The sequence below is a fragment of the Camelina sativa genome, chromosome 9 (assembly GCF_000633955.1).
Source record: "Camelina sativa cultivar DH55 chromosome 9, Cs, whole genome shotgun sequence".
NCBI lineage: Eukaryota > Viridiplantae > Streptophyta > Magnoliopsida > Brassicales > Brassicaceae > Camelina > Camelina sativa.
Window position 1 is genome coordinate 28,670,506 of NC_025693.1, and position 17,407 is coordinate 28,687,912.

The window sequence follows — 17,407 nt, forward strand, 5'->3', positions numbered from 1 at the left end:
TCGATATCTTTCTGTACCGCTAAGTTTATATGGACCTAAAATGGAATAAAAATTAATGTGAAAAGCAAATTTGAACATCATATATAGCTTTTTCAATGTGTGAGCCACACACAAACGATTTTTTTTTTTTGTTTTTTCACTTTTCCATGTCCATATCAAACTGTATCACTCGCCCATTCCCTATAGCAGAATTTTAATTTTTAACCTCATACTACACAGGACGGCGTTTTAACATAACTGATTGGGTTAAAATGAGCGTTATGCCAATTATGGATTTGGGCTTTTATGTATTCAAAATTATGCTCATCTCCACCACTAATAGGTCGGTCGTGTTGGAAGAATTCGAATAGTTGATGCTAAATGTTAAATTCGGGTTTTATCGTGGGCTTCCAACTCAAAACCAATTGGCAATAAGTGGAGAGACCCTAACCTTTTATATATTATTTAAATCCCTTCACATTTTTTCAATGTGAGATATTTTACACTAACACTCCTCCTCACGCTCAGACATGACCATCTGAAGCGTGGGAATATGTGGGTCAGGCATTACCATCTGAAGCGTGGGAATATGTGTGAACAACATCCACGGGTGGTCCAAGAATCAACCTGCTCTGATACCATGTTAAATTCGGGTTTTACTNTCCGCCGCCCGTGCGACGACGTAGGCAAGAACCAGAACCGAGTGACCAGTCCGACGACGAGTATGAACCGCGTCCAAGACAACGATACCGACGCGATGATCGGTACGAACCAGGGCACAAGTTGTCACCTCCGACCTTTGCCGGCAAGTCCGACCCCGAAGCATACCTCGATTGGGAAAGCCGGATGGACCACATCTACTCGTGCTACAACTATCCGGAGTTACGCAAAGTTTCTTACGCCGTGGCCCAACTCACCGACCACGCACTCACATGGTGGGATCGTCTGGTCGCTGATGAGCGTCGCAATCATGACCGACCGATCACCACTTGGGAAGTCATGAAAACCGTCATGAGACGTCGTTATGTTCCACCACTTTACCATCGCGAGCTCCAAAAGAGATTTAGGAGACTCACGCAAGGTTCGCGATCCGTGGAGGAATATTACGAGGAGTTCGAGCACCTAAGCAACCGACTCCAAGTAGAAGACTCCGAGGAGTCTCTCATGGCTCAGTTCCTTGATGGATTACAGGACCGGATTGCGCGTAAGGTCGAACGCCAACCATACCAGGGGTTCGAAGAGCTGCTGCACTTAGCAGTGCAAATCGAAGCCCAAGTCAAGAAGAAGATCGCCACCACGAGCCGGACCAGAGCCCAAGGTGTTCCCAACTGGTCGCCAAGCGCATCACCATCCAACCGGCCACAAGAGAAGTCCCAAACGGCCGTCGTCGACTCGTGATTCAAGTCAAGAGAAACCACCAAGGACAACCGACAAGATCCTCGCAAGACAACCAGCGACGCGCGCAGTCGGGACATCATCTGTTTCAAATGCCAAGGCCGAGGCCATTATGCCCGCGACTGTCCGAATGCCCGCACCATGATCATTACCGAGTCCGGAGAACTCGAGTCCGAAGGAGAAAGGTCCGAGGCGAATGACCAAGACAATGCGGACTTGGAGGAAGCCATAGCTGAGCCCGAAGTTGGAGAGCTGTTGATGATCCGAAGAATCCTCAATGCCAGCCAAGAGCCGGACGACTCCAACCAACGAGACAACATCTTCCACACGCGATGCACGGTAAGCGGGAAGGTGTGTGGCTTGATCATTGATGGAGGCTCCTGCACGAATGTAGCGAGCTCCTACATGGTCAAGAAACTTTCCTTGCCCACCACATGCCATCCCAAGCCCTATAAGCTTAAGTGGTTAGACGATAAGACCGTGATACGCGTAAAGGACCAAGTCCTCGTCCCATTTAGTGTCGGACCGTACAAGGACCAAGTCCTATGTGATGTAGTACCGATGCAAGCTAGTCACCTCTTACTGGGGAGACCATGGCAGTTTGATAAGGGAACGTCACATTGCGGACGCACCAACCAGTATACGTTTGTACACGATAACAAACGTATCAGTTTAAAGCCTTTAACACCGACGCAAGTCCGCGAAATGCAATCCAAGTTGTCTAAGGATTCGGACTCTAAAATGAACTTCCTGATCCAGTCAAGTGACGTTAGAAAGTCCCTTAAGGACTCCAACCAAGTGTTATTGATGGTTTTTAGAGATTTGTTGGTTGAAGGAACAGGAGACTTGGGGGATACACTCCCGGACGAAATCAAGAACGTGCTTAAGCGATACTCGGACGTGTTCCCAGATGACTTGCCCAAAGGTCTACCACCTCTTCGAGGAATCGAGCATCAGATCGACTTGATTCCTGGAGCCCAGCTACCAAACCGTCCCGCATACCGAGTAAACCCGGAGGAAGCTAAGGAACTGGAGCGGCAAGTATCCGAGCTCATGTCGCAAGGATATGTCCGAGAGAGTCTTAGCCCCTGTGCCGTCCCTGTCCTACTTGTTCCGAAGAAAGACGGATCTTGGCGCATGTGCGTCGATTGCCGGGCCGTAAACAACATCACGATCAAGTACCGGCATCCGATTCCGCGTCTTGACGACATGTTAGACGAGCTCAGCGGATCAACCATCTTCTCTAAGATCGACCTCAAAAGTGGATACCATCAAGTGAGGATGAAAGAAGGAGATGAATGGAAGACCGCATTCAAAACCAAGCAAGGTTTGTACGAATGGTTGGTTATGCCATTCGGTCTATCTAATGCACCTTCGACCTTTATGCGTCTAATGAACCATGTGCTTAGAGCTTTTATCAACAAGTTCGTTGTGGTCTATTTCGATGATATCCTCGTTTATAGCTCTTGCCTATCTGACCATGTCGAGCATTTGGAACTTGTTTTAAGCACTCTCCGCGAAGAGCAATTGTACGCTAACTTGAAAAAGTGCGTCTTTGCTGCTAATGAACTTGTCTTCTTAGGTTTTGTTGTTAGTGAACAGGGGCTTAAGGTGGACGGCGAGAAGGTCCGAGCCATAGAGGAATGGCCAACACCTACCAGCGTTTCCCAAGTCCGATCGTTCCACGGGCTGGCCAGTTTCTACCGACGGTTCGTGAGAGACTTTAGCACGGTCGCCGCACCCCTTACCGCGGTGATCAAGAAGAATCAGGAGTTCAAGTGGGGAGCCGAACAAGAACGATCCTTCCTGGAACTCAAGAAGCGACTCACTCAAGCTCCTCTCCTTGTCTTACCCGACTTCAACAAGACCTTCGAGGTGGAATGCGACGCATCGGGCGTCGGCATTGGAGCCGTTCTCACGCAAGGCGGCAAACCGGTGGCCTATTTCAGCGAAAAGCTCAGCGGAGCCACTCTTAATTATCCCACTTATGACAAAGAGCTGTACGCGTTGGTCCGAGCCATGGAGACTTGGCAGCACTACTTGTTAGCTCGGGAGTGCGTAATCCACACGGACCACGAGACTTTGAAGCATTTGCGCGGCCAAACGAATCTCAAGAAGAGGCATGCGAAATGGCTGGAGTTCGTCGAATCCTTTCCATACGTCATCAAGTATAAGAAAGGAAAGGAGAACGTTGTCGCCGATGCCCTATCCCGAAGACACGCCTTAATCACCACCATGGACGCCAAAGTTTTGGGGTTCGAGAGCATCAAGGATGCGTACGCGAAAGACGCTGAGTTTGGGGAATGTTTCAAGAATTTCGGTAAAGGCAACNAGTTCGTCGAATCCTTTCCATACGTCATCAAGTATAAGAAAGGAAAGGAGAACGTTGTCGCCGATGCCCTATCCCGAAGACACGCCTTAATCACCACCATGGACGCCAAAGTTTTGGGGTTCGAGAGCATCAAGGATGCGTACGCGGAAGACGCTGAGTTTGGGGAATGTTTCAAAAATTTCGGTAAAGGCAACTATGCGGAGTTCTATGTATATGAGGGCTACTTATTCAGAGGTCGGCGCCTTTGCATCCCAGCCGGCTCTATCCGCGACCTATTAATCCGAGAAGCGCATAGTGGAGGTCTTACCAGACATTTTGGCGTGGCTAAAACTTTAACCATGCTTCAAGAACACTTCTTCTGGCCAAGGATGCGGAGCATGGTCGAGAAGCATTGCGGCCAGTGTGTGGTGTGTCGAGCCTCAAAGTCAACCACTCATCCCCACGGACTCTACACACCGCTACCAGTCTCGACAGGTCCTTGGGTCGACTTGTCCATGGACTTTGTCCTCGGACTACCGCCTATACATCGGAATGACACTATTTTTGTGGTGGTCGATCGTTTTTCCAAGATGGCGCACTTCATCCCATGCCAGAAGAGCAACGACGCAGTGCGCTTAGCCAATCTATTCTTTAGCCATGTAGTCCGTCTTCATGGCCTCCCGCGGACGATCATCTCGGACCGGGAACCGAGATTCCTTGGTCACTTCTGGCGTACCTTGTGGAAAAAGCTGGGCACGAAGTTACTCTATTCCACTGCCGCGCATCCTCAGACCGACGGACAGACCGAAGTCGTCAACCGGACACTTGGCGCATTACTCCGAACGGCTATCGCAAGCAACAAAGGAACCTGGTTAGAATGCATTCCTCTCATCGAGTTTGCCTACAACCAAGCGGTTCACTCGGCCACCAAGAAATCACCATTCGAAGTCGCCTACGGATTTAAACCTTTAACACCGATGGACTTGCTACCATTGCCACCGGACGAGACTGTTTGTCAAGATGGAGCCACTAAGGCCGAAATGGTTAAGCGTTTGCAGGAAGAGGTCCGAGCCAACATCGAGAGGAAAAACGAGCAATACGCACGCCTTGCCAACAAGGGCCGAAAGCCAATGCTCTTTCAACCTGGCGATTGGGTCTGGCTGCACCTACGGCCGGAGCGTTTCACGCAAAAACGGAAAGACAAACTAAGCCCCCGAGGCGACGGACCATTCCGGATCGTCGAGAAGATCAACGACAATGCCTACCGCCTCGAGCTGCCCGGTAAGTACAATACGTCCACATCATTTAACATTGCTGATCTTGTTCCGTTTGATGCAGGTGATGACGAAGATGTTTTGGGGACAAAATCTTCGCAAGGGGGAGGGAATGATGTGAGCACCGGATCGGACATCCGACCAGGAACACTCACACAAGACCCAGACACCATTGGAACACTCGGATCAGCCGCAGGACAACTCCGGACCAGCATGCCTAGGATAACTCCCGGTGCAACCACTCGCTCGAAGAGCTCGGCCAGAACATCCAAGCACAAGATTAACCACTTCGTCCAAGCTTTCGTCCAAGAAGACCAAGAGAGCGACTCGGACAAGGCAACCATCGGCGAGACCGTCCGTACAGCCTTCGTCCTTAACCAAGGATGAGGGCGCCAAGACGTCAGGATCATGACTCGTACTCTTTTCCCTTACTTCGGGTTTTTCCCATGAGGTTTACCGGAGAAGGTTTTAACGAGGCGACGAGTCCTGACGCACAACGCCGCGTTTTGAAGCCAGTGACGCGGTTCCCGCGTTCAGCCTAAGGACGTGGCCTATTTTGTCTTTTTCTTTAAGCTTTGCGTTTTGAATCTTTTCTAGATCCTTCCCTTGTGAACGTTGGAATAGTGTGACGTGTTCACCGTCTGTGGAGACGCGTCAAAGGCTAAGTGTGCGGTCCATTATGAGTCCGCGTGCCCTAGTTCCCTTTAAACCCTTACGCTATTTAAGCGTCCAACGCCACTAGCTTAGGTTCTTCAGACTTGAATGAAATATAACTTTTCCCAAAGAGAGATTCTTTGTGTTCTTGTCTCACCTCTCTTTCACGCATCTTAGTCCGGGACTGGACTTGAAAGAAACCCTAGAAAGACCGATCCGGGATCGATCTCTCTAGACGGCGTACGACGCTTTCCACCGCTCGTGTACACCGCCGTTCAAACCATATCGTCTCTATCGCACCGCGGTCAAACCGATCGTTGGTTGTGTTTCCCTTCCGCCCCCCTCTTCCTAGTCAACCGAGGTCGAGTTTCTTACTCGGTTCGCTAGCCATCGTTCGTCTCCGACCGTCCGTGCGACTCGGCAGACGACCGCGTCCGGCGTTCCCATCACTAACCCTTTATATATTACTCAAATTCCTTCATATTTTTTCGATGTGGGATATTTTACACTAACACTAAATCTAGATCATTTGTAATTTTGAATTTAGAAGACAAGTTTTCAAATCTTTCCACTCAAACTTCAGCATGTAATTGTTTCTGTATAGATGAGCACACCAAAAGGTAAAGAAAAACCAAAAAAGAGAGAACACAATTTATAAGGCCTATCACTACTATTGAGAGTTACATACACTTTGAACACTTTTGCATTTGTTATTTACTCTTTATAAAAAAATGGTTTTACTATAGCGGAAAAACCGAACTCTTGTTTTTGTTGAAACATGATGATGATACAGAGGAGCTTTCATTAGTCTTCAACGTTATGTCTGAGTCTGACTGACTAAACCCTGTATCTTCTTCGGTTCCTTCGCCGTTCAACTCAACGGATTCACAACTTCTTCTCCGTGGTGCTGCAACCTTATGATCATCACTGTTTTCTTCAGAGCAGCTTGCTTCGTATTCTCCGATGTGTCTGGTGGAGTCCTGACTCTGTTTCTCGCATGATCTTCCCGAAAAATCTACACTTTCATCTAAGAACTCTCTTCCATTTGGATCCAAACACTCCACCAAAACCCTAACTTGCTCTTTCCTCTCTGTTTCAGAACCGTCACCGTCCATAAATCCATAAATCTCAATTCTGACATCTGAGTTGTCTGAATCATCCCTCTCTTTAACATCAGACTCATCCCCGTCTCTTACTAATTCAACTCTGTTCTCAACCTGGCCATGATCTTCTTCACCAACTCCATCGCTCTCCAAACGTGATCCTGATCCTTCAGGAGTAACATCGACCGGACCAGAACACCTTGGAGTAGCAGCACTGATCATCGCAATACCAGCACGACACAGAGGACAATTGGTGTGAGAGCTGAGCCATGTGTCAATACAAGAGATGTGAAAAGCGTGGTTACATTTAGGCAATAACCTAAGACTCTCGTCTTCTTCAAACTCGTTTAAACAAACAGGACAATCTGTTCTCTCGATTAAACCATCTCCTCTCTTGTAATTACAGATCGTAATCGAGTTTATGATCGATTGCTGTAGACCTGTCGTTCTGATTAACCAGATTGGGTGATCCACTTGTTCCCTGTCTTGAAACTCTTCATCTATTACCGTATCGTTGTCTTCGTCGTTGGATTGGTATCTTCCCTGATCGACACGGGTTACGCTGTCTGAAACGAATTTAGCTACAAGAAATAATCCGGTTAAGAGAATGGCTAAGACCGCACCAGTGATTGTGAGGATGGTTATGGAGTCTAAGGAAGAGGAAGGCTGCTTTTGAGATGGTTGATAAACGGCTGAGATTGATGGAGATGGAGATGATGATGTGATTAAATGTGGTGATGACCGTGGTGGTAGCTGTGGGGATATGGCGTAGTAATCAGGTTCTCGATAGCAATTGTAAGGACAACTCGGGTCGCAGACTCCTATGGAGCAGTCTAACGTTTCGTTTGTCTCTGATGCTAAGGTAGGGAAGAGCTTTCGATGCTTCTTCTTTGCCATTAGAGAACACTCAAGAAAGAGTATTGTTGCTTGGAGTAGAAGAAATTAAGATCAAGAAATATTTCATTTGAGTTTTTGTTTTGTCTTGGTGTTTTTTTTTTTGTTTAGGTTTTGACAATGTAGAAGAAGAAGAAGAAGATTGATATTTCTCTTCTTGGGGTTGCTCTTTCATATTAGAGGCAAAGATGAAAATTTCTTCTCATTTTTGGTATTGACTTGTTCTGTGATAAGTTGAAGCATCTTCTAATTGTTTAATTGGTGAAGAGTCGTAGTCATGAAAGCCATATTTTACCTTTGATCTTTTGACTCTGTGGCTTTCCAAGATTTATTAAGTTAAATTCTTTTTGTTGGCCTTGGCCATCCGGCTTCGGCAGAATCATAATATAAAAACTATGTTGAGACTTGAGACTGCAATATTTTTCTTAAAAAATAGATTTTAACTAGATATAAATTTATTTAACATTTTTTGTTTTTTTGCACCTTCTTTAACAGTATACCAAAGACCACTAGAATCTCTATTGTCTTACCAAGAATTGGTGTGCTGAGTGCTGACAAAGTTAAGGGGGTAAGTAATTTACTCCTTACTTTAGTAATCCTTTTCTTAGCTTCGTTATTTTTCTTAGCAATTGTCAATATCAGATGATGTTTATCGGCCTAGTTTAAGGCCCATTTTTGTTGTTTAAACAGGCCTATAATCTGCTGAAAATATTGAATTAATTTTGAGATTTCGATATATTTCTGGCAAATGCCGAAGACAAATCATGAAGGATGGTCAGCATCAAGATAATTTAGTTAATGTATTGCTTTTATGTGAGCAGTCTGATGACCAGTAGAATTAGTTGTAGCGTCTCAATCATATGCATGCTTCGTTTTACATCTTTCGGTGAGATAGTTTTTGTTTCTTTCAAACTAATTACTCAACTATCACCTTTTAATAACTTAGATTCTAAATTTAGTATGTCTGAAGCATTATTGTACAATTTACAGAAATTTATATGTTTCGCTGAAAATTGATTTTGAAAGGAGAAACGTCCTCTGTTTTTTTTTTTTTTACCATACTAAATAGTAGTATTAGTTATAGGACGAGGACTCTCGGACATGCATGGTCACATATCCACTTACATTTGTTAGTTTTAAAAAATAATTAAATCAATTTTACGTCACATACAGTACTCGATTTCGGTTGTTGGAGATCGAGCCTCAGTGATTGCTCTTAAGAAAAGTTTGTTCATCTGCTTTTGGTTTGGTCCATTATATTGAATCATTAAGCGAACTTTGATGACACATCGTGACTACTTTCGTTTGCATCATCATTTCTCTTTTTACAAAGTGTTATTGAGTGTGTGACTTTACGATGTGTCACCAAACGTCATGACCCATTTTCTTGAGGTGTAGCAATATTTCTCTTTGTTGAGTATGTTTAAAGCTAGAGCAGAGGAGGAACAAGTCCTTATCCCTAAACATGAAATTCAAGTTTTCAAAACTTAAATGATGAGAGAGCTTTAGTTGGAGGGCAAGTGGACCTAACTCTACAGTCTCTACTAACTACAACATACCCTTTTGGTTCCAATCTCTCTATATATTTGCTCATAACTCACAAGGAATTTCCTTAGTACTAGTCACACAATAATAAAATATATTTACTGTTACACTCGAGACACAAACATGGCAAACTTGATTACACTTGTTGGTTTTCTTGTCATTGTCTTCTTCAATGTGTTTGAACCTGCCTCTTCCGCCAGTCACCCCATCGAATGGTCGCTCGGGAAGGACTATAGCTCGTTGGCTACCGGAAAGCCCTACGCTGTCGGCGATACCATCGGTATGTGTATATACATAGTCTCTCTTATACGTACGCTGCAATTGTTTCAACTACTAATATATGCATTGCATTAACATGTTCAATTTTTACATTTTAAAAGCAAAAAGTTTTTTTTTTTATAAGTTTTTTGGTAATATATTTTTTGTGAACTATAATCTGTTTTTGTTTGCAACTAACCAAACGTTTTATACCTTGCATATATAGTGTTCAACTACGGTGCGGGTCACACGGTGGACGAGGTGAGCGAAAGTGACTACAAGAGTTGCACATTGGGGAACGCAATTTCTTCGGACAGTAGCGGAACCACAAGCATAGCTCTCAAGACATCTGGTACTCACTACTTCATCTGTGGTATCCCCGGCCACTGCACCGGCGGCATGAAGCTCTCTGTCACCGTTGCGAAAGCCTCGTCAAGCGGCGGTGGAGACGGTACCACTGACAAAACTACGCCAGCACAAAGCGGAACTACGACACCTTCGGAAGGCAAAAAGGCTAGTCCTTCTGCTTCGGCCACAGCCGTGTTGAAGCCGTTGGATTCTTTGGTTGTAACTTGTGTAGTTACATTGTTGTACGCTTTTGCTCTCTCATAATTAGTTTGGTTCTGAGGTGTTTTTGTTGTGGTTTGAGTCGTTTGAAGGACCAGGTTAGAGGCAGTGCTATTATACTATATGCTTGTTTTTATTAATTATCTCTCATGATTTGTCCTATGTTTTTCTTGGTATTTTCGTTTCATTCTCATGATTATAAATCTTTATTGTTACAAAAGCCTTTACTGAGAAAGTAAATTAAAGCACCATCCATATTTGACTAATAAGTACTTTTTATGTTTGATGGTGCTTAACACCTAGCAAATTTACGTGAAGATAGTGATTAATGACAATTCTGCCTTTTCTTTCAATGTGTTAATATTATTCAGTTTTTTTTTTNTTTTTTTTTTTTTTTTTTTTTGGTATGTATTTTGATCGTTTCTTATCAAATTTTCTACTATATAACTTTTGGAGATTTCAATAATTTTAGGAGTGTGAAACCATGAACACTTGAAGAAATTATACATGGGTTTGATTGATCATGAAAGTCTCTAATAAAGAAAGAATTGACAAGTGTAATTAGCAACTGCCAGATGGGCGGGCATTGACCTTGGAGGACATTTTGAGTATAAAGGCCCAATAGCACCGGCCCACCGACTTACCTAATTAGGTGGACCCACTGGAGATCTTAATACATCTTAGCCGTCCATTTATTAAATAACACACTGTAACCACTCCAAGATCTCATAAACTAAAACAAATACAACAAAACAACAAAAAGTTTGGTATAAATTAATAATGTTTGCATCTACCCTACCAACTTTTTGTCATTCACACATAAACAAAAATTGTCTACGTATACAGTATACTAAGTTCTCAACTAATCAGAAAATTAGTAAGACTGTGAAATTGAAAAAATGGTTACATATAAATAAAACTTCAAACAAACTTACAAGTTACGTTCACCAATCATAAACTAACAAGTGTTCACTAAATTCGATACAAAACATTTTAAAAGCAAAAAAATAGTATAAAATTGTGGGTCTATTCCATATTGAATTTTCTCTCTCTCTTTTCAAGTCTTTACGAAAATACAAAAAGAAAGAATAATACTAAGTGAAGGATCTCGGAAACATCATGGAAATTTAAAACCAGCTTAGCATTAACTACACGACGCACTTATATAAATACAAACACGAGATGCTGAAAAATAAACACAAGACAAACAAAAAATTCAACACCAGAGCTCACGACACAGACTCCTCATCATCATCAATGGCGAATTTTCTCATCAACAGAAGAACAAGAAGAGCAGTGAAATCAAAGACAGATGAAGGGAAGAGATCAGACTCCAAATCCAATACGAGTTCATCTGACAATAACTTCTCATGCAAGAAGCACACGAAACATCGACAGTCTCCAGGAATCTGTTCTCTCTGTCTCACCGAGAGGCTCTCTAAGCTGTCTCTGGAGTATTACTACTACACTAAAAAACCAGCTGAAACGTCGACATATTGCGGCTCATCAGCATCTTCGTCTTCGTCGGTCACCTCTTGCTACTCGTCTTCATCGGTCTCTTCTTGTTCGTCTCCTTTGCAATATCGGTATAGAGAGAAGAAGAAGGATGGGAAGAAACAGAGCTTTTTGTTCAGATTATTGCTCGGATCCATTGTAGATTAGTTCTTAATTTTATTTCCATATATTATAGTTTTATATTCATCTTACTACTTTCTATAAAATTCATTATTCTTCTATACTTTTTTTTTGGTTACTCGGCCAATGCAGAAGATCAACCAAAAATGCAAGAAGTTTTTTATACGCACAAATTTGTATTTTAAAATTGTTCGTGACCAAATAAAAGAAGTTAATAAAATGATTTTTTCATACATTTGATCACAAGTCTCTGATTGTATATTATATTGATGATGATGGATGGTGCATCTGTTTTTGTAAATTTTGTAAAAACCATTTTCCAATTTTATCAAATTTTAAAATTCACCCTTAGTGTTACATCAAATAAAACATTATTTCACGATCGAACTTGATATGGTCCTTGGTCTAAAAATTTGTGTGGACAATTTCCTTTTTGAGATTAAATTCATGTGGACTAGCTACCACTAAAATGTGTTCTTAAATGCGTAAAACAACTACCATCTTCAATGATCAATGCATTCAAAATTTTATGTTACTACTATTCTAGCTACAATCAACACTTATTAAATGTTGAAAACCAAATCATTCTTTTGACGTTTCATTTTTTTAATAAAATGTATAGAATTCTAAAATTTAGTAGTAATAATTATGTGTATAAAAAAAATATTTTAAACTAATGAAATGATAATGGCATGACATGAAAATGTTTATAGAATAAATTAAAGATATATAGGTATATATTTTATTATAAAAATTTATTCTTTTCTGTTAACAGCATATATATGAGCAAAGAAAGAAAAAAAAAATATTTGCTTAACAATTAATATATGATAGAAAAAGAAAGAGAAGAGAATGCACAAGCGCAACACATAAGGGTCGGGCCATGACATGGATAGGCTGGCACATGACTTTTACTAATAGTTGCCAGAGTGAATGTACGGTTAGAGGACAAAGACGTGTTGTACTTTCATATTATATGATTCACTTCATATTTAACATATACAGCTGGTCAGATTTTATAATAAGCCGTACCACTAATGTTTTGATACTGATCCAGTCAGATAAATGCATGTGTTGTGCGCGTCTTGGAACTTAGAAGATACCGATACTATGTATGATCACCGATGAAGTCCCGTGAAACTTCTTTGAACATTATTAATCTGCAATCATTGATGAACTAATGTTAGCTATATATGTTCAAAACTAAAAACCCATTATTATTCCACATTAAACTGTAGTTGTCAATGATAAGCATTAATATAATCAAGTGTACAAAACAAATTAAGCATACCTTGTGACATATGATCCGAAATCTAGCTTTTTTTCTTGTAACAAATGATGCAAAATAAGACGGTTTTAGGACCAATCTATTTTCATGGCACCTTAATACTTTTTCTTTAACTGCAAAATTTTCAAGTCAAAATTTTATGAATTATGGAGCAAGAGAGACATTGCACCGTCACAGCTCCATTTTTACTCTTGAGTACTAAAGAGGCCGGCCAAAAGTTATTTTTTGGAACTTTTCATGACCTTTTCATAAAATATTTTAAAATAATTAGTTGTCATTTTAGATATGTAACTTATACTCCCTCCGTTCTAATTTAGCTGTCGTTTTAGGATTTAATTTTTGTTTCATATTAGTTGTCGTTTTAGATTTTCAATGCAGATTTTGATGAATATTTCAATCTTATCCCTGCTGTTTTAAAGTTTCTACCAATGAAAAAATTATAAAATATATTAATGAAAGGCAAAACATAAAATTTAATAGTTTTTTTAATTTGTATGTAAAAACCTTAAACGACAGTTAAATTAGAACGGAGGAAGTATATTTAAAGAAGTGAAAATAGACCACATTGACACAAAATTGGAAAAATATTGCTAGATTGACATCCTCCTTTAGAGAAAAACTAGATTGACACAATGTTATGTTTAAATTACCAAAAAGCCAACAAAAATTGAAATTTTAAATAAAAAATATAAAATTAAATACTAAATAAAACTAATAATACTGAAACATAACCAAAAAAAAACGACATTCAGTTTCTTATTTCTCCTTCGCTACAACCAAGAACAAAAGAAAACCTTTGAAATTGTTTTATTCATATATGTTTGATACTTTCTAACAATTTCAAACCAGCGAACCTGTTTGGTATGATTATGAACCCTAAAAAGGAAGAAAGCATGATTAAATCCACATTGGAGAGGAAGAAGAAGGAATTTATGGAAAAATAAGATGAACCAAAAAAAGAAAAAAATTTCAGTCGATATAGGGGAGGGGAGGCACGATACAAAAGAGAAAAAGGGTAAACTCTAGATTCTCACCATATATGGCAACTGCTACAAAAGTCTGTTGCTTAACTTAAAAAAAAATCTGTCACCAAAGGCACTAATAAATCTGTCATTACTCTGTAAAAAATCTGTTATAAAAAATCTGTTATCAAACGCGAAATAATAGATTTGTCATTACAGATAACAAATCTGCTGTCACTATATCAACAAAAAACAAAACTGTTATCATTGTATTCATATATAATAAATCTGTTATTAAGCAGCAGATTTTTTAGTAAGAAAAAAAAAACTGTCATAACATAAGAAAATCTGCCACAACATATATTGTGCATGTGGGTCAATATAGCAATTTTAAAAAGACTTTCGAAAATCTGTTATCAAACAACAGATTTTCCCTTCAATCCAAAAGTCAGTCATAACTAAAAAAAAATCTGTCACCACTAGATGTCAAACTAGCAATTATTTTTACGTATATAAATCTGTCGTAATGTGACAGATTTTTTAAGTGAAAAAATAAAACTGTTGCAACAATCATAAAAAATCTGCCACAAAATTCCTAGAAATTTGACTAAAACAATGAAAATCTGTCATAACTTTATATATAAGTCTGTCGTGTTAAGAAAATCTGCTGTCCATGAAAAATCTGTCGTTACACACTTCAAATAAATCTGCCATATAAAACAAATCTGCCGTCAAATTCTGCAAATTAATCTGCCATCTAAAATAAGTCTGCCAAAAAAAAACTGCCATCAACAATAAATCTGCCACTTACAAATTAGTCTGCCATTACATGTATGACAGACTTTTATAAAAAAAAAAAAAACGAAATTGCAGGAATTTTTTACAAAGGGTAATATTGACTTTTGTTTTTTTCCTAACAAAACAAAAAGGGTATTTTTGGTATGAAACTAACCCAACTGACCCTCAAATTTTAGGAGCTAATCTAGCAATTAACTGTTCAATTTGGGTCAAACTAGTAATTCTCCCTTTAAAGAATGCAAGAATCAATATCTATGCATAATTTGCGATTGCTAGTTTTTTTTTTGATTGCTAGGTTTTTATATGTGAATGATTACGTAAAGCATTAGCTAGATACATAAATTTCCCATTAGTGATAGAAACGTCCACATATCCATCGTAAATTGAAGATCATTTTCCTAGAACTGAAGATTATTTTGTCTCTTTTGCTTTCTCCATATTTTACGACATAGTTTACAGGGCTTATAATACTCTCGTCGTTATACACCACTTTTTGATACGTTTAACTCAATTTTTATTTAAATTTCTGTTGACTCAAATGTAATGCTGCCAAATAAAATTAGAAATAAATATACATTGGCCGCTCCGTTCTCTCAAAAAAACTCTTTTCCTCTCAAAACCCTAGATCTAAAGCTCCACCGTCGTTACGCTCCGTTTGCCTTTCCACTGTCTGCGGCTTTGCCGGCGGTGTGAAAGGGCTATGTTTCTTCTTCTTTTCTTTTCTTTGTAGTAGTAGGGTGAAAGATCTCGATCTCTTCCTCTCCGGTAGGGCTAGGAATCGTTCCACTGCTGCGTTGTTATGGTGCGGTGGCGGACGATATGGAGAGATCTCGGTTTGTCCTCATCTCCGGGAGACTGGTGAATTGAAGCTGCTCCAACGGCCTTCTTCGAAGACTCAGGGCGTCAGATCTGGGCTCGTGTGTCGCGCCCTCCTGCTTCTCCTACCTTCTTGCCGGAGATCCTAACTGACCGGAGAATTTCGGTAGAGTCGAGCTTTCAAGTTTTTTACCGGTTATTGAGGAGGATCCTGTGGGTGTTGGTGGCCGAGATTTGAGGTTATCCTCAAAGCAGGCACTCATGTGAACCTTCATCAATTTCGTTGGTTTTGAGTCCGCTTAAGAAGTGAAACTTCAATGCAGATGCTATGATGACTAATCCGGAATTGCATCGAGAGATGAAGCTATGCTAATCTATGTTTGAAACTCTTATCTTTAGGTGATTAGCATTCTGGTCATTGAGTGGTTGTCCGGAGAAGCATCAGTTCCTGCGGGTTTTACTTCGCGTCTCTTAGCCGGATCAGTCGGATGTATTGTTTGTTTTTGGCCTAGGATCGGAACAATGAAAGCCGGAGAAACCAAGTCCTTCTATGCAGCGCCTATTGGTGTTGATGCTATTTAGACAAGTCCTACACGCCAATCATAAGGTTCTAATAGCTTAGAATTGCTTTGATATTAGTATAGATTTTGGTTATCCCCGTAGTTAGTAGTTGTTTTCGTATCATAGGATTTTAGGTGGTCTAAGAGATGATTTCACTCCGAGTTGTGGAGTGTTATCTATCTCACTGTGGTTAAAAAATGCATGGCTCGCGATTGGGTAGCGTTGGTTCTGCTAGTATTCCAGGGTTGTACTTGATCAACCATTGCATTTGTTTTGGTCCAAGTCTTTAGGGGGAAATGTAATATTCCTTTGATTTGGTTGTAACTTGTAAGTTTGATTTGGTGAATGAAAAGTTGATGTTGAGAAAAAAAAAAAAAAAATTAGAAATAAAATTGTATTATACAGTATTATCTTATGACCTTTAGTTAGGCTTTTGCCTAAAATGAGAATTGTATATTTGTATTATTTTCATGACCTTAATATAGCATAAAATATAAATCTTTGACATATGAATAATATTCCAGTTACATTAATTTTTTATTATTATTTCTTCTATAATTAGACTGCATCGTAGACTATGAATTTGAACGTACATTTTGATTTCTTATTTCATAGCAGACTGAGAGGATTAAATCTAAACCAGTAATAAAGTAGACTATTTTATTCTTTTCATAGAACGAATAATAGTTCATTACAAAACAAATATGTTTTAAGTACAAACGGTTTGTAAATAATTCATCTTAATATTTTTTTTTTTCGGTTTACTACTCTATAAACTAATACAGTATAATTTATAATACAAAGAATAAATAAATTATAAACTTAATACTCTCTCCGTTTTTTATTACTTGACATTTAAGATTGTTTCACACAGATTAAGAAAACCATTAAATTTTCTGTTTTATCATTTTTAATATATTTTCTAATTTTTTATTGGTCAAAATATTAATAGAGTTAGATAGAATTAGAATTTTTACCAAATATTTGCATTGTAAATCTAAAACAACAAGTATTGTGAAACAAAAATTTATCTCTACAATGACAAGTAATAAAAAAGGGAGGGAGTAGGATTTATCCACCCCAATAAATGACGGAAGCAATTAGAACTCTAATCTCCGGTCTTAACTCTAATTAACGTACTCTTTCAATAAATAAATATCCTTTTGTGATTTGGTTCTGTCCGGTTACATACATAGCCACGTGTCAGTACGCTGCCCTTGACCGTAAAAGTGAAGGTTTAATCATTGCCCGGGCTGCCCGGGAAATCAATTTCAAATTTCAAAGTCAGTAAGTAAAAAAAAAGGATCAACAACGGTCGTCTGATAAACGTTAAAATAACCGCCACGGCGAAAAAAAGAGAATCCGAT

The 17,407-nt window shown here is 39.7% G+C and overlaps 3 protein-coding genes across 3 annotated transcripts; 2 read left to right on the plus strand and 1 right to left on the minus strand.

Moving 5' to 3' along the window:
* LOC104712815 (RING-H2 finger protein ATL54-like) lies at positions 6,243 to 7,864 on the minus strand. Its single transcript, XM_010429788.2, has one exon. It carries the CDS (start codon positions 7,611 to 7,613, stop codon positions 6,354 to 6,356), a length of 1,260 nt encoding a protein of 419 aa, XP_010428090.1. The 5' UTR covers positions 7,614 to 7,864; the 3' UTR covers positions 6,243 to 6,353.
* Positions 9,047 to 10,207, plus strand: LOC104712816 (blue copper protein-like). The gene is made up of 2 exons (XM_010429790.1): positions 9,047 to 9,435; positions 9,640 to 10,207. Exons 1-2 carry the CDS (start codon positions 9,279 to 9,281, stop codon positions 10,023 to 10,025), a joined length of 543 nt encoding a protein of 180 aa, XP_010428092.1. The 5' UTR covers positions 9,047 to 9,278; the 3' UTR covers positions 10,026 to 10,207.
* Positions 11,155 to 11,850, plus strand: LOC104712817. Its single transcript, XM_010429791.2, has one exon. The coding sequence runs from the start codon at positions 11,163 to 11,165 to the stop codon at positions 11,640 to 11,642; it is 480 nt and encodes a 159-aa protein (XP_010428093.1). The 5' UTR covers positions 11,155 to 11,162; the 3' UTR covers positions 11,643 to 11,850.